The sequence below is a fragment of the Heteronotia binoei genome, chromosome 2 (assembly GCF_032191835.1).
Source record: "Heteronotia binoei isolate CCM8104 ecotype False Entrance Well chromosome 2, APGP_CSIRO_Hbin_v1, whole genome shotgun sequence".
Classification (NCBI taxonomy): Eukaryota; Metazoa; Chordata; class Lepidosauria; order Squamata; family Gekkonidae; genus Heteronotia; species Heteronotia binoei.
The window spans coordinates 57705038-57728987 of NC_083224.1; the positions used below are offsets into that span (position 1 = coordinate 57705038).

At 43.8% G+C, this 23950-nt stretch overlaps 2 protein-coding genes across 4 annotated transcripts in view; one reads left to right on the forward strand and one right to left on the reverse strand.

Annotated features, from left to right (window-relative positions):
* The first annotated feature begins 251 nt into the window (after positions 1-251).
* On the forward strand, positions 252-9094 carry EIF6 (eukaryotic translation initiation factor 6). The gene is made up of 6 exons (XM_060231071.1): positions 252-1033; positions 2698-2783; positions 3459-3634; positions 5747-5923; positions 8000-8181; positions 8722-9094. The coding sequence occupies exons 1-6, from the start codon at positions 927-929 to the stop codon at positions 8729-8731; spliced, it is 738 nt and encodes a 245-aa protein (XP_060087054.1). The 5' UTR covers positions 252-926; the 3' UTR covers positions 8732-9094.
* A 12297-nt stretch (positions 9095-21391) lies between these two features.
* Positions 21392-23950, reverse strand: part of MMP24 (matrix metallopeptidase 24) — a 106327-nt gene continuing 103768 nt past the window's right edge. For all 3 annotated transcript variants that reach the window (XM_060231072.1, XM_060231075.1, XM_060231074.1), the window contains one exon: positions 21392-22627. In XM_060231072.1, the coding sequence (XP_060087055.1) occupies positions 22290-22627 (338 nt within the window). In that variant the 3' untranslated portion in view covers positions 21392-22289. The remainder of the gene's footprint in view (positions 22628-23950) is intronic.

Sequence of the window (23950 nt, forward strand, 5' to 3'; positions counted from 1 at the left end):
TGTCAAAACATCTTCATTAAGTTGTGTGCTAATTTGTTGTTCACCTACTTAGAGGCATTTGCCTACACATATGAAACGTTAACTTCCATTTCTACGTATTTGAGGAAATACGCCTGCATAGGAAAGCTCGTGCCTTTAATAAACTTTGATTGGTCTTAAAGGTGCCACTGGACTCAAAATTTGTTCAAGTGCTTCAAACCAACACGGCTGCCCACCTGGATCGAGCAAACAGGATAGAGCCTTGTGACGCTTTAAAGACTAACATGATTTTATTCCAAGATAAACTTTTGTGGACTAGAGAGCCCGCTTCTTTGGGCTAAAGCTGGAATTTAAAAAGTCTCTTAAGGCTAAACATTTTAAACACTCTAAGAAATAGTTGCGCACAAACTAGTAAGCTGCTCATTAGTTCCCCCCTTTAATGGGGCGCTGACGACTTCCGCCGAGCCCCTCCCCGCTCGTCTCCGCTGGTCAAAACTCTTCATCAAACAGACATACTAACACCAGGCGGCGCTAAATAAAAAAAATAATGGGGCGTCAGGCTCCGTCGCAGCCCAGTTCTCTGGTATCCCCCCGGAAGATGGAAGTCATTTCCGACCGACGTTAACGCGGGAAGAAGCCAGAACACCACGATCGCCATTTCCGGTCTTCAGTTGAATCGGTCTTCCACTACGCGGAAGGCATTCACCGTAAAATGTCAAAGCCTAGAGCGGCACAGCTCTCGGTCCTCAGGAACATCATCGGCTGCCAACGACGCTTTCAAGGTTTACCAGAACAGTAGCCCGTGTGACCGTCTATATTTAGGGATTCCGGAAACGGAAGTGAAGTTGTGTTTCCGGGCAAGGGGTGGTGGCCTGTCGGCGTGTCTGGGAGAGAGGCAAGAGAACTTCCATTTCTTTTCCGCTGTTTGTGCCTGTTCTCTTCCGACTATGGCGGTACGGGCCAGCTTCGAGAATAACAACGAAATCGGGTGCTTCGCCAAGCTCACCAACGCCTACTGCCTGGTGGCCATCGGGGGCTCTGAGGGCTTCTACAGGTGACTGGGAGACTCAGCTCTGCTCTTTGTATGTTCATGTCGCTGAAGGGTGCTGGCCCATCAGCCACTTGAAGCCAAGAGTTGCTTGCCCAAATCCTGAAGCGGCAGCGGTTTTCGCCTGGGCACCGCAGCCGCTTCCTTCAGTCATTTCAAGGCTGTTGATTTCAAAGGCGAGATCCAGGAAAGTGCCTCTTTTTTTGACAGTTCCTGATAAGAATTTTACTCTTCAGCGCATATTCATTGCCTTGACAAGCTATTTTCACACTCCCCTATAACAGGGGGTGTTTCAGGCCCTTAAATATAAGCGGGGTAGCTGCTCTTTATGGTCAGTTCCACACTAGACCTTTAATCCTGCTTCAGCCTTGTCCCCAAACTGACATTCTCACTTGAATCATGGAATCATAGAAGCCAACTATGATTTTATGATTCTAGTGTAAAAAGTCATTTTGGGGTCAGGGCTGAACCAGGATTAAAGAACTGCAGAACTGGCCTATGTTTTTTAGCTGAACGTAACATTTTTCAACATAACTTAATAAGGAAGCTAAAGAGAAATTTGTTAAGAGGTTCCCTCCCCCTGCCCCAACTTGAATTTTTAGCAAAACCTAGAACTTCCCACTTGGTTATGATGTTAACTAACTTAGCATAGCTAGTAAATGCACTTCCATTTTCCTTTACCTTGCTGTCTGAGGGTTTTTTTAGTGCAATGATATAAATTGACTATGTAGCAATGATCCGTTTAGCGGGCTCTATTTCATGGAAGTTTATACTGGAATATTTTTTTGTTAAGCCTTTTAGCCACAATACTGGTTTTGTTGTAGCAGATTAATACATTTGGAATCAGCAACATATGTGTGCTTTAACAATAAACAGTTTAAAGGAAATATCAAAATGTGTGTTTTACTTAAAAATGCACTATACTATGCAATGAGGTGTGTCTCCTGAAGTCAGTTCCTAGCGATGTAGTTGATGTAATTAATGTGTGTGAACTTCCAAACCAGGTTACTGTGCTGATGCTAATTTTTATGAGGAAGTTGCACAAGCCTGCAGTATATCCACATTATACTAGATAGCATTTGTGTAGCATTCACCGTTAAGTACTTGGAATGCTTCTTGTGTGTGTGTGTGTATAACTCTTGCAAGGACTGCCATGTAAAGTAGGCCAAAATGGTTAATTTCCTGTTACAGGTGGAAGTCTAGCACTGTGGGAAGTTCTAGATGGGTAGCCAAGTTAGCTTGAAGCAGTAGAATAAAAGTGAAATCTATTAGCACCCTGAGTAACTGCACTTTTTGGGGTATAAGGTTTCATGAATCAAAGTTCACTTTTCAGAGAATGTTAGGGCTGCTTGGTAACTTTGTGACTAAGCTTATATAACCATTATGCTTCAGTAGTTTCCCAGTACTCCTTTCCAGTATTCCTTTCTGTTTTTTCTTACAAAAGTCCTGTGCCTTCTGAAATTGATATAAGCTTATGTTTGTCTGGATGATTATGCTCTTGTCCCACTCCTTTTTCTTTAACCACAACCTCTTCTGTTGACTTATTCAAAACACTATTTGTGAATTTGAAATCTGTTCACCAGTTTACTATGCTAATTTAATCTGTTGGCAGAGGCATAGAAACCAACATTGCTAATTTACCACTTTATTCTGTTGTTTTTTTATTTTAGTGTATTTGAAGGGGAGCTTTCTGATACCATTCCTGTAGTCCATGCTTCTATTGCTGGATGTCGGATTATTGGCAGAATGTGTGTAGGTAAGTAAACTCCTCAAACTAATAATTTCCAGAGTCCTTTAAAATAGGTTTCCTAGAGTATGCCTTTAATCTTCCTTACTATCTCATCTCCCATTGTGGTATTTCCTGATTTCTCAAAGGAGGAGGATAAAAAACACTTGTATCTTAAAACAGTTTCTTCCTGATGTAAACAGTTGCACAATGAATGCATCAGATATACATTAATTGTAGAGTTTAATGAGATTTTATTCATAAGCATTTCCTACGGGTTTTACACCATTGGGGTTGGAAGAAAAATCTTTTAAAACTTGTGTTCTGGGCACTAGGTTGTTATATAACTATACTGCATTTATTCCATTCAGTTTTATGTCTGATGGTGGTTATGGGTTGGTCTTATCCTTTTATAGGGGAGGGGAAATAGAGGGTTGCCAATCGCCTTCTTGTTAGATCAGTTTGTTCTTTGAATAAATTTCTGTAATTTATGAACACTGATGGTGATACTCTGTGCTGTAGATTATATGGGTTGAGTGGTAGGGTTGAGCTAGATACACTGTTCAATCCTTCTGGCTCTGTGATTGTATGATTTGTTTTCCCTGGTTTCTTGATAGCATGGGGGTCTATGGAAGGAAGACTTAAAAGCAGGAGTTGAATCCCTTTTATCCTCATCTTAAGAGTAGCCTCTTTCTTTTTCTCTAGGAAACAGGCATGGATTGTTAGTCCCAAACAACACGACAGACCAGGAGCTTCAGCATATCCGAAACAGTCTTCCAGATTCAGTGCGGATACAGCGAGTGGAAGAGCGCCTCTCAGCTCTGGGCAATGTCACCACATGCAATGACTACATAGCACTTGTTCATCCAGACATTGACAGAGTAAAGGACTTGTTTTATTTGATCTCCCCCCCCCCCCCCCAAGAATATGACACTACTTTCGAGTTTCAACAGATAAATGTTGTCCTTGGAGACTTCTGGATCCTACTGGTTTTCAGAATGCTCAGAGGGATGTTGAGAACCCTACTGACAACTCAGTTGAAGCCTTGGATGGGGCCTGGAATTCCAGGCTCCTTGTTTAAGGTTACATCTTAGTATTCTGTGCCTTCTGCTCAAAGGACCTCAATTTCGTGGGTTGTTGAGAGAATAGAAGAGGCTGCAGAGAAATCTAGAACTTTGATGATTAATCAGCACACAACATACAACTCATTTGAGAATCTATGAGGTGGTCATAATAAGGATGAAGAAATCTTTTTTCTCTGCTCTCATTATGTCCATTGAATCTTATCCAGCTCAACATTTTAAACTTCCACAGAGCTTGTTGAGACCTAGGAAAGATTTAACTAATTGGCATAGGATACAAGTTTTGATATACTTGCTAGATTATTTGTGGATAAAATCTTTCTGATTGGATCTGACCTGAATCTCAGTTTATATGTAAGCAAGACAGAGGTGTCAGAAGCGCTGTCTGGTCAAATGTGTATCAGTTAGTTTGGATTGGTTTCCTTGATGGATGTCTGCAGAACTACAGGAGGTATGAGTGCAGCTTCCTGCAAATTGGATCTGTGTCCATGGCTGTTGGCAAGCTTGTTTTGAGAAGACCAGGGTGCGTGCCTCTGGCATTTTGTTTTGCTTTTGGTAGAAATAGTTTTTCTGAATTGTTAGCAGAAGGTGCTATTAAGCCTCTGTAGAAGCTTTCTCTGCTGGTAAATGAGACAGCTGTCAATGAAAAACCTGCATTCTTTGGGGAATGCAATTGGATGGAGCTGTAGCTAAGCAGCTGCAGGTATTCCTGGATGGCACTTCTGCCCTTCATCTGTTTCATTCTGTCTACCAGAGCTACTAATGCCATTTCAGTCCCCAAACCCAGTCTGAAGCCAATCTATATTTGCAAATGGTAGGGAAAATGTGTTGTTGCTGTTCTTGATTGATCTATCAGCAGCATTTGACACAACTGATCATGCTCTCTGATTGCACTGATTAGAATGTCTGGCAGATATATGAAATGTGGCTTTTCAGTGGTTTTAGTTCTTCCTAAGCAAAGTATTCAGTACCAGGGGATTTGGTGTCAGACCCCTGTAGTGTTGACATGGGACACCTCGGGCTTCTGTTCTGTTTTTAGTGTTGGTTAATTTTTAAATAAGACCGCTTGGTGAGACAGTCTGTAGCTTTGAAATGGGATGTCATCAGAATATTGATGTATATATCTTCAGCAGTATATATCCAGCTATATATATATTCAACTAAGCCATGAGATGCTACTATCAGTTCTTGAATGCTTTTTTGAAGGGCAGATTACTTTTAAATATTGAATGGTGCACCTTTGAGGTTGGACTCGAGTCTAGGAGTATCACAGGACTTGGCCTTGAGGTTACAGAAGCAAGTTGGTGTTACTTTTAGGAATGCCTTTTCAGTTACAGCTGGCTTGGGAGTTGCAGTCTTACTTGGCTTTAGCCAATCTGGCCATCTTTATCTTTTATCTTGTAACATAGAGGCTTGACTACTGCAAGATATGAAGACAGCTCAGTCTTCAGTTAGTACATGTAGGACTGGTCACATAGTCAGAAAAATTTAGAACATTTACATGGTTGCCAGTTTTTCCAGGTCCAATCCAATTCAAGGTGCTATTTTTGACTCTCTTAGGCACTCTGTTGCCTAAGATCCACATTCAGAGAGAACAAAAGGAAGCTTCTTGGGCTGCAAGCTGCTTAAATCCAATAGATTCCTTCTCTTCTGTGATTCTATGATCAGAGGTAACTAAAGCTGATAGTGCTTAGTTGAAACTAACGTAGGTGTTTCTAAATTTTGGTCTTCCTTCTGTGTGGTAGGTTTTGCTTATTAAATGGCAAGTTTAAGCAGCAAAAAAGCCCCTATAGTAATGTTTTATTACATGAAGGTTGTTCAAGTGTAATTCAGTTAAAAGCAAAAAATTAAGTAAACATAGTTTCATGCTGTCAACAGATCTAATTTTAAATGTTCCTGATGTTTTTACAGGAAACAGAGGAGATTTTAGCAGATGTACTAAAAGTAGAAGTATTTAGACAGACTGTAGCAGATCAAGTGCTGGTGGGAAGTTATTGTGCATTCAGTAATCAAGGAGGATTGGTGCATCCAAAGACTTCTATTGAAGACCAAGATGAGCTGTCTTCATTGCTACAAGTCCCACTTGTGGTTAGTATTCTTTCCATTCAGATTTCTCAGTTTTCTTATACTGTGAAGGACATGACAAGTTGATTCAAGTATGTTCTGACATTAGGGTTTGTATGAGCAGGCAATACATATCACTCACCACCCATCTGTGTCTTGATGTCAGTCATAATAACCACACTTCAGCTGATTTGTATCAGGAACTTACATTTCTAATTGTCAATTTTCTTAATAAAACTACTTCTTGGTTCTGCTGCCTCATGTATGCCATTGGGAGAATACAACAGCACTAAAACAAAACATTTAAGTATAAAATAAGTAATAAAATTCTATGACATGAGAAAGTAGGAGCAATGGGTAGATATGCACAGCAGAAGGTGGGTTCATAAGGAGTTAATGGTACATGAGACATACAAGGCACATTTGTCAGAGAACGTAGGGCACAGGGATGGTGAGGAGTCTTGCTGTTGTGCTCTGAAGCAGTGGTCTTACCTTGAGCATTAAATGAACGATGGGAGTGTCAAAGGTATGCCATCCAAAGTGTGTTAATTTGCATTATATTTGGCTGTATTGACATGTTTTGGTCTCATTCATTTTCGGTAATGGTATGAGTGAGCTACAGGTAGACTTTCTGGTGGTTATTTCTCCCCCCCCCCTCCTCCCCAATTCAGGTGATAGTGATTCATTTCAGAAGGGTGGGTTGAGAGGAGAAATGAAGCTGACATAAGGCTAGGCAAATGTTCCGTTAGTAGCTTTACTTAAGCAATGAAAACTTTTCTCTCTGATTGTCCTGGAATCCTATGTAGGGAATCTTGACTGTTAGTCTTCTATTTAACTGTTTGGTCACATTTCTTGTCTCTCTTTTTTTTAAATTGAGGTGCTGCAAGTAGAACCCTACCCTAGTCAAATCAGTTTCTTTGCCTTCATACTATCGATTTGGTACGCATGACTTAATTTGATGTGCATTGGCAGGTGGCCTAGTTAGTTTTGTGGACTTAGTGCAACAGTTCTTTATTCAGTTAATGAGTTTAAAGGTTGCTGCAGCTAAATGTGGTTCTGCAGGCCTGATTCAAAGACAATAGTACAGTACAATCCATATGGTAGCCTATAGGATAGCATACTGGGTTGCCAGTCTTTCCTTCCCAGCTGACTAGACCTAAACCTGAAGTCCGTATCTTTTCAGTGGTTAAGTAATGGGAAAAATTGTGCAATGACATTGCATTCAAAAGGGTTATAATCTCATCTGAAGTTAAGATTGGGCTCTATACCCAAGGCATTCCATGATCCCTTGTATGCATTTTTTTAAAATCCCAAGTAGCCTTTGCCGGGCTGCATCCATGCAGAATAGGTGGTGACAGGCTACATAAATTGTTGTCCTTCCAGTCCTTTTGTAGCTTGAAACCCTCTCTGGCTGCTTTTTCATTTACAAGTGGAAAAAGCATGGATGAGACCTGGGAACCCCATATTTCCCCCATACAGGTAAAAATGCAACTTGCAGGGAGGATGATAAACTAATAAAGGTAGAAAGCTTTCAAAGGGGCAGATTCATGGAGGAAATGGTCCATCAGTGCCTACTAGCCATGGTGACTGAAGGGAGCCTCCATATCCAGAGGCAGGACAGGAGGGCCTTGGCCCCTGTGGCCTGTTTGGCTCTTCAGGGCAATTGCTTTGTTTTATGCAGTGGCCATTTGCTGGGCTACATAGGCCAGTGGTCTGATCCAGCAAGTTCTTCCTACATTCTTAAGAAGGACTGGAAGTGAAAAGTTTAAGCAGCTTCCTTCCAACTATCTTTCCCCTAATGTGCTGAAGAATTTCCATGGCTGAAAAATGCCTTACCTTTCCTGGAAGATATGGCTCATCTAGTGTGTTTAAATACTTCATTTGTGTTGTCTTTCCACTCTGAAGTACTGCTGAGTGATTATCACAAACAGTTCCAGGCAGTAGAAATGCTTCACAATATTTTTGTTCCTAAAAATCCAGTAATTCTGAATGACATGCATGTATATTTTAATAGTATGATGCTGACTGTTAGACTTGGAGAACATGTGACAATTTTTCTCTTTTTATGATAAATGCTTCTGGCTGTCTCTTCCTGCTTAGGCTGGAACCGTTAACCGTGGCAGTGAGGTGATTGCTGCTGGAATGGTGGTGAATGACTGGTGTGCCTTTTGTGGGCTGGACACAACTAGCACTGAGTTATCAGTTATTGAGAGTGTCTTCAAACTCAACGAAGCACAGCCAAGTACTATTGCCACTAGTATGAGGGATTCTTTGGTTGACAGGTGGGTAAAAACATCACTTCCAAATCAAGGAAATAACTCAAGAGGGGATAGAGGTTGGACTATTATTTTGCAAAATACATTTTTCCTGCAGCTTCTTGTTTGAAGGTTATCACTTAAAATGTATTAATATATAGCAAGCTTTTCACAGTTTCACAACACTTCTGGTGCTTTACATGTCACTTTCTTGGAAACTGCCTATCTTCTGGAAGTGGTAGCACCATTTTCGTAATTCATAAAGGCAAAACAATTCAGTGTATTCCACCCTCATTTTTATACATCTTTTGTAGAGAAATGCTTAGCTTGAAAATTGCTGTTGATGTAAACAGAATGCTGCTGCCCACTTTTATTTTGGCTCCAGCTATGGCTGATGTTACTGTGTGTGCAAGCAGCTGGTAACCTTTGGTGTTAATTTCAGTTCACTTGACCAACTTTGAGTTTTCAGTTGGACCTTAATTTTTAGAGGACAAAGCTGAAAATAAGGAAGCCTTGTGGAGCCCTTAAGTATTTTTGGCTAACCTTCATTTCTGTTCCCTTTTATAGCTTGACATAATGTGTTCCCTGACCATCGTGGAAGCTCTGAAGGAGTGAAATGCCCGGTTATGATCTTGACAGCTCACTAAATTATATACTGCGTTACTCCTGCAGACCTGGAACAGAGAGGCTGAACAACCCTGCTTCAAAATTGTACATTCTTTTTATAAATTCCCTCTGGCAAACAATACTGAATGAGAAATCTCTTATACCTCTTTTGCTGCTTTTGTTTCTTTTTTTCTGTAAATTATGTTCTGTTGCTTTCAGTTTATTTGTGAGATGATAAATCTTTACAGCTCTTGATAGTGTGCTGAAAAGGCAGCTGTCGGTACTGTAATACATGTAGTAACAGTATAAATAAAAGGACAATCTATCTCCTGTACTTCTCAGCACACAGCCTGAATAGCCATCCTAAGAACGTAAGAGAAGCCATGTTGGATCAGGCCAGTGGTCCATCCAGTCCAACACTCTGTGTCACACAGTGGCCAATATGTGGGTATGTGTGTACACACACACACACATATATATATACTGTAGCTAATAGCCACTGACGGACCTCTGCTCCATATTTTTATCCAATCCCCTCTCAAAGCTGGCTATGTTTGTAGCCACCACCACCTCCTGTGGCAGTGAATGCCACATGTTAATCATCCTTTGGGTGAAGAAGTACTTCCTTTTATCCGTTTTAACCTGACTGCTCAGCAATTTCATTAAATGCCCACAAGTTCTTATATTGTGAGAAAGGGAGAAAAGTACTTCTTTCTCTACTTTCTTCATCCCATGCATAATCTTGTAAACCTCTATCATGTCACCCTGCAGGTGACGTTTCTCCAAGCTAAAGAGCCCCAAGCGTTTTAACCTCAGCCAGGTGTGGCGACGCAATGCCACCGAAGAGGCAAATACCCTTGAGGAGCAGGAGACAGCATGGCGAATGGTGTTAATTTGTTGTTTTGAGACTCTTGACATTTCAGAAACTAAACTACCGTCTTCTGGGAAGTCTCAGGTAGAAAAGGAATAAGAGGAGTGAATTGGTTGGCCAGGTTGAATATGTATGCTGCAAAATAGGCCAAATAATTATTCAGCTTGGAATTGGTAGAGGCAAGGTTGAAGATCTTGCGTGCTAAGTGTCTAATCACGATCAGGAGGAGTAGGATGTCTGGAAGGCTTGGCCTTGGTTGCTGAGTGCACTATGATGGAGTTAGGAGCCGGATGAGAGGCTAAAAACTTGGAGTCAGGGGTGTGTACCTTGTAGAGGGAGTCGAAGCGCTTCGAAGTGGGTGGGATTGAAGCAGGCTTGTCCCAGGCCTCACGCAGCCCCTCCAGGTGCACAGGTAACATAGGGAGGAGTGAACCTGCCGGGAAGTCTGCCTGGACCAGGTCGTGGACGATGTCCGACACCTTGGGTGAGTCGGAGGGAAGAGTGACCTTTAAGGCTTCAGCTATAGTGGTAATGAGGTTTAGGTAAGCCTTCGAACCATCAGATGGAGAGAGACGGACTGGCTGAGTGGAATCCGAAGCAGGAGAGGCAGGAGGATCTTCAGAGTCAGAGAAGGCTGAGCTGTCCCTGTCGGAGTGGGATTCCTCAGTAGGAGGAGAAATCGGAGGCTTGGCAGGTACTGAAATGGACGCACGTCTGTCAGAGGATTTGACCCGCTGAGAGGCAGTTGAAGTTCTAGGCGAAGTGGTAATAGTAGCTGGAGCAACGGAGATGGTGGTGGTGGCAGCGCGAGGCATCTCTGACTCCCGGTACCGAAGGGGCTCGCGGACTCGGAAGGATTCCCGGTGTCGAGAAGGGAAGTACTCCGGATCTCGGATTCGAGAAGAATCACGGAACCGAGGAGAATCTACTTGTCGGATGCGAGGTGTTGATACATCCTGGCTAAGTGAAGCGGATTCGAATTCGTGGTATCGGGAGTGACAGACACCCTCATCCGAGGGGGAGCGTGAGTAGCGGTGGTAGGGCTGGCGCCTAGGGGATGGTGACCTGGAGAAAGATGAATAGTCATATCGACCTCTGACGTAGTAGTCATGATGTTCGTAGTAGGTTGGAGAGCGTGAGCGGGTATCACGATGTCTGCGTAGGGAATGGGATTGGACCTGCTGAGTGGAGACCTGTGTTGCCGATTCTCTGAATAGCGGAGAAACTCCAATGTCTTGGAAGGATCCAGCCCGCAGAGAAGGTCGGAGATTTGTTTGAGTGAAAGTCGGATCCAAAGCACAGGGGTCTGGTTCAAGGATGTCCGAAGGCACCACACTATGAACCGAGGGCGAATGAAATCGAATCGGAATCACCTCGACAGCAACTAGGGAGTGAGGCGTGAGTTGGGGCATCTCAGTGATGACACCAGAGGGCGCCGACAGCTCTGGCGGAAGCACTGGTTGGGTCGGGGCCGATTGAGGAAAAACGGACGCCATCGAAGTTGAAGCTGAGGCCGAAGCCCTTGTGGGGTCGTGAGATTTTTTCGGTGCCGAATCTGGCCGTTCGGTATGATGAGACTTCTTCGAAGTCTTGTGGCTGGTGTCGGAGTGCTTCGATGGTCTCTTGCCGGACTTATGCTTCTTCTGCAACTGAAGAGCAGCCGACGAAGCCAAATTTCCCACTCGCTGTGGGGGAGGCGGCGAATCGGAGGTGGGCATAGCCCGCAGAGACTTTTTGAGCAGGAAACTCTGAAGCCTCGCCGCTCGATTTTTTCACGCCTGCTTGCCGAAGTTGGTGCAATGCGGGCAAGTATCCACGCGATGGGCTTCCCCGAGGCAGAACAGACAGTAGCTGTGACCGTCTGAAGTGGGGATTTTTGCTCCACACCGCCTACACTTTTTAAAAGTGATTTTCCCTTCCATATGCTCTGGACGGGGGAGGGGAGGGAGGGAAAGAAACAGGGAAAGAAAAGCGCAGAAACCGTTTTTTTTTTTTAATTTTATAAGGACGAAAAAGGTAGACGAAACATAGAGAGAAAAAGGGAGAAATACGATACCAGAAGATAAGGAATGGAGGGAAAACGAGCTGAGGAGAGAGGAACGCAGCAAGGTAGGTGTTGTCCAGGCGGCGGAAAGGAAGAAACTGAGTGGGAATGGCACCTCCCGCTCGCTCCAGGCATGCGCAGTTGATGCCTGCTCCCCAGAGCGAGTGGAAAGCACGCCAAAAAGCGCTCTAGGTGAGCTGTTGGAGACTCCAAGGTATGGATTCGTTGCCTGCGGCAAGACCCATGTGTGGGACTGCACAGAGACCACGAAGAAGATCCTGGGGTGACTTTACTGCCCCAGCTCTCCACACTGATCCAAATCTCCCCTCCTCGTCCACTGAACTGCTTCTCCTTTGGGGTTTTCTGCCTGTATGCTCTCCATGCTGATCCAACACCCCCTTCCCCCCCAAGCAGCTGCATTTCTTTTTGAGGTGGTTTCTTCCTGTACACCTTCCTGCTTTTCTACATACCCTACCTTGGGGGAATTGTTCCAGTCTTGGGGACTGCCTGGAATGACTTTACTGGCACTGCCCCAGCTCTCCAGACTGATTCAAACTCTTCCCCCCTCCTGGCTGCTGCTTCTTTTGGGGCGATCTATGCCTGAATGCCTGCCTGCTTTTCTATACACACACTGCCTTGGGAGAATTGTTCCTGTCGCAGGGACCAGTTGTTACTGCCGCAGCTATACATGCTGATTCAGACCCCCCCTCCGCTGAGCTGCTTCTGGTCTTGGGATGCTTTCCAGCCTGCCTGTTTCTGTTTCTGTCAACTTGTCAAGACCCTCACCCGCTTGATCAACTCTTTTGGACTAGTCAGGTGCTTGGTTAGGTCTTCAGCACCATGAGAGGGGGCGGAAAGGGTTGCAGTTCTGGGAATGGGATGTGGACAATTGGTTCCATTCATCAAGACATCCTGGGGGCGGGGGGGTGTACTGTGGTTGAGGGGATATAGGCCCAGAATTCTCCTGCCTAGTGATTTTTGTTGCAAAGCTATCCCCTTTTACCCAAGCTGCTGGCAGGGTGATTCTGGGGGCAGACTGAGTTCCACTTCCAGGGCTACTTGTCTTCTTCCCATGACTCCTTTTGCTACCCATGCCACACTTTCCACTCACATCCATCCCCTTTTGCCCACAACGCGGGCAGAGTGACTGGATTGCAGGGCACACCCTTGCCTACATGTTCCTGTGAACAGAATGGGGATGTGTGTTTGATTCATTGTTCCAGCCAACTGTGATCCATCCTCTCTCCATTTATTTTGCTTTGGGTGTTTGTGGTGTGGCAGTGTGCTAGGGTAGAAGGCCTGACTCGCTCTCCCCCTGTCAAGGTAATTGCCATGACTACATGGCCAGGATTTTCACCAGGGACTTGTCCTGAAGTTTGGGTGGTCTTTCAGTTTCCTTTTCTTTGTCCCATTGAGCGCTGACTTTGAGCCACCTCCACTTGTATTATGACTCCCAACTACTAGCCGCTTTTACCTTTTGCAGGCAGGACAATTACCAGGCCCAGACTTTTTGGCCTAAGCGACTACATCCACAGGTGTGGAGTGCTGTGATGCCATCCTTATCCATAATGGCCTAGACTCCTCAAGGCAGCACATCAACACACGTAGCTTGCTTTGGCATTTGGTGGCCATGTGCCTTAGAACATAAGAGAAGCCATGTTGGATCAGGCCAATGGCCCGTCCAGTTTAACACTCTGTGTCACACAGAGGCCAATATATGTGTGTGTGTATACACACAGAGATACATACATACACACACACACTGTGGCTAATAGCCACTGATGGACCTCTGCTCCATATTTTTATCTAATCCCCTCTCAAAGCTGGCTATGCTTGTAGCCGCCACCACCTCCCGTGGCAGTGAATTCCACGTTAATCACCCTTTGGGTGAAGAAGTACTTCCTTTTATCCATTTTAACCTGACTGCTCAGCAATTTCATTGAATGCCCACAAGTTCTTGTATTGTGAGAAAGGCAGAAAAGTACTTTTTTCTCCATCCCATGCATAATCTTGTAAGCCTCTATCATGTCACCCCGCAGGCAACGTTTCTCCAAACTAAAGAGCCCCAAGCGTTTTAACCATTCTTCATAGGGAAAGTGTTCCAAACCTTTAATCATTCTAGTTGCCCTTTTCTGCACTTTTTCCAATGCCTTTTTGAGGGGCGGTGACCAGAATTGTACACAGTATTCCAAATGAGACCGCACCATCGATTTATACAGGGGCACTATGATACTGGCTGATTTGTTTTCAGTTCCCTTCCTAATAATTCCCAGCATGGCATTGGCCTTTTTTATTGCAATCGCACAGTCTTGACATTTTCAGTGAGTTATCTACCACGACCCCAAGATCTCTCTCTTGATCAGTCCCTGCCAGTTCACAACCTATCAACTTGAATTGTAGCTGGGATTTTTGGCCCCAACATGCATTACTTTGCACTTGGCCACATTGAACCGCATCTGCCACGACGCCCACTCATCCAGCCTCAACAGATCCCTTTGGAGTGCCTCACAATCCTCTCTGGTTCTTACCACATGAACAATTTAGTGTCATCTGCAAACTTGGCCACTTCACTGCTTACTCCCAACTCCAGAACATTAATGAACAAGTTAAAGAGCATGGGACCCAGTACTGAGCCCTGCGGCACCCCACCGCTTACCGTCCTCCACTGCGAAGACTGCCCATTTATACTCACTCTCTGCTTCCTATTAGTTAGCCAGTTTTTGATCCACAAGAGGACCTGTCCTTTTACTCCATGACTCTCGAGCTTACTAAGGAGCCTTTGATGAGGAACTTTATCAAAAGCTTTCTGGAAGTCAAGGTAAACAACATCTATCGGGTCTCCTCTGTCCACATGTTTGTTCACCCCCTCAAAGAACCGTAACAGGTTAGTGAGGCAAGATCTTCCCTTACAAGATCTTGCCTTGTTCAGCACTGAATCCTTTTTCCCTGGGCCCCGGCTAGCCCTTGTCACACTCACTACTGGCATGGTGACTGCAGCCATCCCTTCACTCACACTCGGTCATGAAAGTGCTGCTTCCTGGGCAGGGGCAAGGGCCTTGTTTTGGAGCTGGATAGGAGCAATCTCTTTGGACATTGTAGGGGGGCTCCAGATCCAATGTTGCCTTCACTTGCTCCGCTGTTGAGGTGACTGCAGGTTGGCCAATCATTTCCCCTACACCTTGTTCACGTTTAGGGCTTGGCAGGTCTTCCACATCATTGCTTTCATCATCCCAGGGCTCAAGGTGTCTCCTTTCATTCACTCTGCTGTCAAGATGGTGGGCTGCATGCCTGGGCATGGCTAAAAGGGCCTTGTTTAGGAGTTCTTCCTTCTTTCCCTATCCCCTTCTCATGTTCCAGGCTACAGGGGCCTTCCCATTGGTTGGATGGCGCTGCTCCATAGTCATCCTCTTTCAGTCTTACCATTGGCAAGGTGGCCATAGTGCAGGGTGAATCCAGTTTCAAGGGGCACTGTTCAGTGTCAGTTCCACATCTGATGGACTGCTTCCTTCTTTTGCTGGCTGGTGGATGAAAGACGGGGGAGAGGACATTTTGCATCCAGCACTCTCCAGGTCTCCCTTTCAAGCAGTTTCATAGTGCCTTTCTCCTCCACCCCTCCCCGCTTACAGGTGATTGCAGGTTAACCAATGTTTTTTTGGTGTTGGTGCAGGTGAGGTTTTCCTCATCATTGTTCTGTGGCTCAATAGCCATCCCTTTCCCACTCTCTGATTTCAAGGGTGACATGGAGGAGCCATGGGCCTTGTTTGGGAGGTTCTTCCTTCCCCTTGTGGGGCTCCAGGTCTCTCGAGGGTCTTTGCTAGATGGCTCCCTCTCACTCGCACTGCTGGCAAGGACACTTGGTGTAGGGCTGGCCAATTTTCCAAGGGAGTAGTAGTCAGGTCCTCATTCTTACCTGTCAGTGTGTCTTTTCCTAGCTTTGTTCTAAAGTATGATAAAGAAATGATAAAAGGAGCAGCAATAGCTTTAAGCAACAATTCCCTTAGTGGCTGTGTAAGGCCCACTATGTACCTTTGCAAAGGCAGCAACTGGCAGGAGGTGCCCCTCATCATCTGTCACCCCCAATACCCTCTGTGTATGAATACTTGTCCTGAGTGGCCTAGAAGTAGATCAGAATTTGGCCTTGAAAGGTACACTAAAACCAAGATGGAGTAAAGCCAAACAAAATAGTTCCTGGCCACAAAGATCAAGCTTGTGTTTGACCTGGTGAAATCAACTCCCTACAGAGGTTTGTGTCCTCCCGGATTTGTTATCATTCTGGAGGGGCTGTAAGACGGAGCTGTTCCACCAGGCCTATGGCTGAGGCAGACGAAGAAGAAGAAGAAGATACTGGATTTATATCCCGCCCTCCACTCCGAAGAGTCTCAGAGCGGCTCACAATCTCCTTTACCTTCCTCCCCCACAACAGACACCCTGTGAGGTGGGTGGGGCTGAGAGGGGTCTCACAGCAGCTGCCCTTTCAAGGACAACCTCTGCCAGGGCTATGGCTGACCCAAGGCCATGCTAGCAGGTGCAAGTGGAGGAGTGGGGAATCAAACCCGGTTCTCCCAGATAAGAGTCCGCGCACTTAACCACTACACCAAACTGGCTCTCGGCGGACATCCTTACCATCTAAACCGGCCCCCCTGCACTGATTGCACTGATGTGTCCACACCATCCATGCTGCCTTGATGTCAGCGGTGGCTTAATTGCTTTAATTTTAAATTGTTTTAACTTTTAATTGTTTTAAACTTTTGATTGTTATGTTGGAAGCCGCTCTGAGCCCACTATGGGAAAGGGCGGCCTATAAATCTGCGGAAATAAATATTTTGGAAGTGAACCTAGGGCAGTTAGACTAATAGTTCCCCCTCCCTATCCAAAACAAGGAGATATTTCTTTTTATAAAAGAATGGATCCCACAAGAAAGAATTCTCTAATGCAAAATCCTAGCACCTGGTTCCTCCCTTCCTTATCAAATCACCTTAATGCATGGCCTATTCATGCAGTCAAGTAGACTTTTCTCCCAGTCAACCAAGGATCATCAGCAAACATTAGCATTCTTACATTTTTGGCAACATTGCAGCAAAAGACATTAACAGTTTCTGTATACACCAGGAAACCCATTCACTTACACAGATGCAAATATGACAATGTCTCTGTTTCTTCTTGGGAATGTGGTTCAGCATTCCCCCAGCATATTGTTCCATTTCCAGGTAATCCCATCAGTATCAAGGGGCAAACAAATCACTATGCCCTAAGGTAGCATTTTGCCCTATATCTGGGCAAGCATTCCTCCACTGTAGTGTATCTTGTCTTGGACGTCTAGTGACAACTCATTCTCTAATCCAGTTGGGTCCTTCTGTGAGATGCTGGTTGGTTTCAGTCTTCCTCCACGGATTGCTGCTCTCCTGGACAGGTAGTTTTCAATCCCCTGCTATATTCCCTCTCATTCCTGCATTCATCTTCTGTATGTGTGTTATTTTTGATTCCATTTTCCTTCTTTCAATAAAACAACCTTTCTTGGTTAAGCAACAGACTGAGAATCTCACTAGTTACCTCCCTCTTGCAACTTGCTGCCTCCTGGCTAATTTCCCCAAACAAAAACAGGAGATAGTGGCCCTTTTGGGCAACCAATAGCATTTGGGGTAACAGCTGTTGCTAGGCAACTATAGTATTCCAAGCTGCATTTTTAACTTATTTGAATAAAAAAGGAGGGAACAGGATCCTCCTTAAAACAGAGAAGCAGATGAAGGTAAGTTAGCTGTTGGGTGGGAAAGGGAGACACGGGTAAGGAGAGGCTATGAGGGCTTTCAGGAAAGGGAAAGAGGAAATAGTGGGGTGGGGGGGATGAGATGCCTTCCAGAAGTCATTGCAGATTCCCACTTGTCTTGTATAAACTAAACTTCAGTCTTCAGCCAAAGAACATAGTACAAATATGGTAAAACATGGCAAAAGCAGAACACATGATGAGGGAAGGGAGTTGTGGCATAGGGGTAATGCACAGTTTCTTTAAATGAAACCAAGTCCTTGGGGCCAGATGAACTACATCCAAGGGTACTAAAAGAACTCACTGATGTAATTTCTGAGCCTCTGGCCATTCTTTTTGAGGATTCTTGGAGAACAGGTGAAGTGCTGGAAGACTGAAGGTGGGTGATTATTGTCCCCATCTTCAAGAAGGAGGAAAAGGAAGATCCAGGTAACTACCAATCCATTAGCTTCATGTCTATACCTCAAAATTTTTAAGAACAAAGCATCAAAAAGTCAGTCCTTCAGCATTAAAAATAATAATAATAAATTTTATTTATACCCCGCTGAGGCAGGCTCAGGGCGGCTTACAAGACATGGTGAAAAGGGCTGTGATTACTAAGACCAGCATGGGTTTCTCAAAAACAAGTCATGTCAGACTAACCTCTTTTTTTGAGAAAGTGACTACCTTGCTGGATCAGGGGAATGCTGTAGACATTGTTTATCTTGATTTCAGTAAGTGTTTTGATAAGATTCCACGTAATATTCTTGTTGACAAGTTGGTAAAATGTGGTTTGGATCCTACTACTGTTAGGGGGATCTGTAACTGGCTGACATCACATCCAAAAAGTGCTTGAGAATGGTTCCTCATCAGAGGAGTGACAAGTGGAGTGCTTCAAGGATCTGTCCTGGGACCAGTTTTATTTAATATCTTTATAAATTATATGGATGAAGGAATAGAGGGAATGCTTATTAAATTTGCAGATGATACTAAGGGAGGGATAGCAAATACAGTAGAAGACAGGCTACAGGATGATCTTGACAGGCTGAAAAACTGGGCTAAAACAAAAGGAATTTTAACGGAAAAATGTAAGTTTTGAATTTAGGTAGGAGAAATCAAATGCGTAAGTATAGGATGGGGAAGACTCATCTTGGCAGTAGTTTATGCAAAAAGGATCTAGGAGTCTTAGTGGACCATACACTGAACATGAGTCAGCAGTGTGATGCAGTAAAGCGATATCTAGCTGCCAGAATACATCTATTGGAAATAGCACCTAATTTATTGTAGTTTTAAATTTTTATGTAACTGTTTTTAAATGTATTTATTAACTGTATTTTAAAATTGTTTTATACAAATCATGGTGTAGACCATGTCCTGTCAGCCGCCCTGAGCCTGCTTCGGCGGGGAGGGCAGGATACAAATAACATTTATTATTATGCAGTAGCTAAAAAGACAAATGCAATTTTGGATTGTATCAACATAAGTATAGTGTCCAGATCAAGCAAAGTGATGGTATTGCTTTACTGTGTTCTTGTTAGACCTTACCTAGATTATTATGTTCAGATTTGGGTACCATAATTTAAGAAAAATATAGACAAGCTGGAATGCATCCAAAGGAGGGCAACAAAGATGGTGAGGGGTCTGGAGACCAAGTGCTATGAGGAAGGTTGAAGGTGCTTGGTATGTTTAGCCTGGAGAGGGGACAACAGTGATGATACAATAACCATCTTCAAGTAGGGCTGTCATATAGAGGATGGTGCGGAGTTTTCTTTTGCCCCAGAAGGGCAGACCAGAACCAAGGGGTTGAAATTAAATCGAAAGAGTTTTATTTATTTATCTTTGTATTTATATCCCACCCTCCCTACAAGCATGCTCAAGGCTAAACATCCTGACAGAGCAGTTCCTCAGTGGAACAGGCTTCCTTGGGAAGTGGTGGGCTCTCCTCCTTTGGAGGTTTTAAACAGAGGCTAGATGACCATCTGACAGCAATGCTGATTCTGTGACCTTAGGCAGATCATGAGAAAGAAGGGTTCCATCAGTGCTTAGTTCTCGTGGCCCTTTCTTGCATGTCTAGGGAAATGCTGTTCACCACTTTGGGGTCAGGCAGCATTTTTTCTTCAAGCCAATTTGGACAGGGATCCTAGAGGCTTTTTGCCATCTTCTGGGCATGGAGCAGGGGTCACTGAGGGAGGGGGAGGTATTTGTGAATTTCTTGCATTGTGCAGGGAGTTGGACTAGATGATGCTGGCAATTCCTTCCAACTATATGATTATAAATGGAAAGTTTCTACTAATTCCTCTACTGTATCCTGAAACTGAGGCAGAGCTAGGTATTATGTGGGAAATCCAAGCACCCTATTTCCTTCATAACAATACAGAGAATGGGACCACTTTCAGGAGAAAACTGGCAGTGTGGTGCTTAAACCTTTCCATTTGCACTTTCACTTGCACCTGCTGGAATGGCCTTGGGTTAGCCATAGCTATCACAGGAGTTGTCCTTGAAAGGGCAGCTGCTGTGAGAGCCCTCTCAGCCCCACCTACCTCACAGGATGTCTGGTGTGGGGGGGGGAGGGGAAGATATAGGAGACTGTAAGCTGCTCTGAGTCTCTGATTCAGAGAGAATGGTGGAGTATAAATCTGCAGTCGTCGTCTTTTTCCTCCTCCTGGCTAATTTCATTCCTGTTCAAATGTCACCATCACATCAATTATTTTAAACTTTTTTTCAGCAGTCTGGCCCCAGGGACAAAATGAGCCCACCATGAAAAATGTACAATGGAGGATGGAATTTGCAAAGGAGAATAAGCCAGCATGTGCTCAGTCATACTGTCCCACATACACAACTGATCCTCCTCTGCAAATGGCTCCCATCCTTGCTTTCCCAGTATCTTACCAAATTCTGGATGAGGGTTTGAGTGAACTTGCTGAAGAAGAAGGGAACATATTGGATTGATATCCCACCCTTTGCTACCTGAAGAAGTCTCAGACCTGCTTACAATCTCCTTTCCCTTCCCCTCTCCACAACAGACACCCTATGAGGTAGGTGAACCTGAGAGAGTTCTAACAGAAATTGATCTTGAGAGGAACAGCTCTGCGAGAACTTGTGACTAATTTAAGGTCATATCAACAGGTGCACATGGAGGGGAGGGAAATCAAACCCAGGTGTCCCAGATAAGAGTCCACACCCCTAACCACTACACCAAACTGGCTCAACCACTACACCAAACAACTGCAGAATCTTCCCAGCGTGATTTAAGGACACAAGGACATGCACATCATGACATTCACAAAACCATTTTGCACATTCTCCCAGGGGAAGCTATGGAATTAAAAATTATGTACCAACTTGTTTGTCTCTAAATCCTTTCCCTTACTGAAGGACCTGTAGAACAGCAGCAAGTACAACAACTGTAAAAGAAGCATAAAAGAAGAGGGTATCTGGCCAGTAAGAATGACAGATGAGTCTGGAAAGAAACTACCAGTTTTTGTAATCCTTGGAGATACTTGGAAATATCTTGAAAACCTGGTTGAACAGTTACTCCGCATTACAACAGGCAAGTGTCATCTACTGCAATTTTCTAAAAAGCAAATGTACATTATTTTGTGCTGTATTCACTTTATGGTATATATGAATCACTGGAATACTGATTTTCTAAAATATTGATATATACCTTCCACATTTTGGGATATTTTTCTTTCCAAACAGATTCTTAGATTTGACCTGCAGTTTACTGTCCAATTAGATTCTTGGATGCAATAAGAAAGTTACTTTTCATTAATGCCAAACTAAATTTCCAAACTATAAGTTCAGGATAACTTCAAACACAAGCTTCTTGACTTGTTCCTGCTCTCCCTGGCATTAGAAATTTCATATCCTCCAACCAAACCTTTCATTACATCCTTGGTGAAAAACATCTGTAGTCTTAATTCACATGCCACTTACTTCCCTAGATATTAAGGGATGAAAATATCACAGAATGTATAGTTAATCATATAATGGTAACAATTTATTGTTGCCAACTTAAAGTAGTGGTAATATGACATTTAAATACTCATTACATGACAGGTTCTTAAAAAACAAGAGCATTGAGGGCTGCATTCACATCACTCATGGCTGAACCCAATTGCTTAGTCTTGCAGACTATATTTGAATTAAGAAATTTCTGCTCCTAGTGCTGTTATGGGTTGATCTGGCTTTAGAGCTGTTTGAAGTTGTGGTCTACACAGAATTACCTCCTAAGAGCTCTTTATATGTATGTATCTGCTCTGGCAGAGTGGGAGAATCAATTGATTACCATGAATGTACAAAACATCTGACCAGCAGGTATTGGAAAAACAGTATCCAGGTAATTGCCTGGTTCCTGTAATAAATTAAAATATTTCAGAATGACTCAGCCTCAGAATGTCTTCTTTAGAAGGTACTGAAGTGTTACCTTTGCATCTCACAGAATTAATTACCTTTTTTATGAGACAAGTGTAGAAAAAACAGGACTGTTGAGATGTGGTTGGCTACACTGGCAAATGCTGGGTTTAAAAGAGGGCACTGAAGAAGATTGCTTGGGTGAGTTGAAAAAAGGTTGAAGCAAACTCCTCTTGAGGTCTCCGACACTCACTGAGTGGGTCAGTGAAAAATGTCACACCGAGACACACACGGCACTGAGGCAGTCTGAAGGAAAGCGGCTCCACCGTGCAAGGCCACCTGGGTATATTTGATTTTTGTCCTCTGTTCTCTCAGTCCCAGAATTCTGTCTGACTCATACAAGCCTCTTCAAGAGTTTTTTCATTTGTGTGTGTGTTTGGCAGGCTATCCTTTCATTCCCCTTTTTACTGTCTGAAGCCTGTCATCATCACATAAGTCTGAATGAACTCCTAAGCCTGTCATACCCATTCTTGGACAGGTCGTCTGTAGTAGGTCACAGTTTGTTGGACCTCTTTGTTCTTGAATTGGAAGATTGTGTATACCAGGACAAGGATACACAGAGATAAAATGCAGGGGATCACAACTGCAATTGCATTGACAGTGCTAGGCACATCGTTGATAGTCACCATGATATCCACATCATCATGAGAGAGGCGTCTGTCTTTGCTCCGTTCAACTTCCTTTTGGTTGCAACCCATCCAGTCCTTGAGGATTGACCTGGGGTATCCTGGTTCCACTGTCAGCCTCTGGTTATCGAACTTCCAGTACTCCTTACCTTTATAAAAGTAGGTATAAACTGGAAGAGAAAGCAGATATTACTCCATGCTGTACCATTCATAGTTTACAAAGACAGGCATTCTTAGAACAGTTGCTTAGTTAGCACTGATGGCCACACTGGAAACAGGTTCAGTAAGTTGGCTGGCAGAAAAGGAGACATCTTCCCATGCATAGGAAATTATGCTTTGTTCCCCTGCCTGCATAAATATCAGTCTGGAGAATTGGGATAAAAAACAATGAATGGTTGTAAGAAAAAAATTGCAGTTGGAACCCATCAATAATCTATTAGGACAAATGCTGTACACAACGAAACACATAGGCTCCATTTCGTGTTACCAGGAATTTGTCCCAAATTATATTTGGGGGGCAGGGTATTAGCTTTTGAGAGTCAAAGCTCCCTTTGTAATTCCAGAAGTGTCTGCTGTAGATCACACAGGTGAGAATCTCTGTCACAGCGGTTGGAACAGATGCGGCTACAGCACAGAACTGGGATTACAATACCTACCTGACGTAGTAAAGAAACAGAACAACAAAGCCAGAATTATACCAACAGTTAATCTCCTACAAGACAGGCCCAGATGAAAAAACAACAGAACACCACTGGTGGTCACATAACAGCTCTGATCTGAAACCAGTTTAATGCATCACTTGCAACTTATGCTGGACAATTATACCCCTCTCTCACAGGCACCGGGACGTAAATATTTTCTTGCCCACAGACAGCCTCCTAACCTTAAACAACTTTTCACTCATAATAATGCCTGCAAGGAACCAAGATGCCAACTCTGTCCCCATATTCATTTAGACAGCACAATAACAAGGCCTAACAACACCAGCCGTACCATCTCAGGTTTACCCACTTACTCATCTTCCAACATTATATATACTATAAAGTGTCAACAATGCCCTTCCACTCTACATCAGACAAACTGGTCAGTCCCTACACAAAAGAATAAATGGACATAGATCTTATATAAAAAACCACAACATTCAAAAACCAGTGGGAGAACATTCCATTGCTAACCTAAGGTCATCAAGAAGAAGCCCCTACTCCTATAATCTCCAACCATTCTCTTCAGACCAGCTTTAACTCTGACAATTTGGTTTCTAATTCTACACCATCCAGCTTTCCATCTACCAATGGGTGTATATATCAAGATTTTCAAAAACTACACGACCAAATTACAGAGCTGGACTGACTGTCCCAAAAGTCTTCAACTAGAGATCTTCACCTCTTATCTTGGAATATTGCTGGCTAGCTGAATAAATCATGTGACCCCGACTTTATCGATTTCCTTACCCATTATGATTGTATTCTACTTTAAGAAACTTGGTCAGAATT

Coding starts and splice junctions, on each gene's coding strand:
- EIF6 (XM_060231071.1), top strand. CDS start 927: ATGGCGGTACGGGCCAGCTTCGAGAATAACAACGAAATCGGGTGCTTC. Junction 2,784..3,458: donor TATTGGCAGAATGTGTGTAG/GTAAGTAAACTC, acceptor CTTTTTCTCTAG/GAAACAGGCATGGATTGTTA. Junction 5,924..7,999: donor TGCTACAAGTCCCACTTGTG/GTTAGTATTCTT, acceptor CTTCCTGCTTAG/GCTGGAACCGTTAACCGTGG.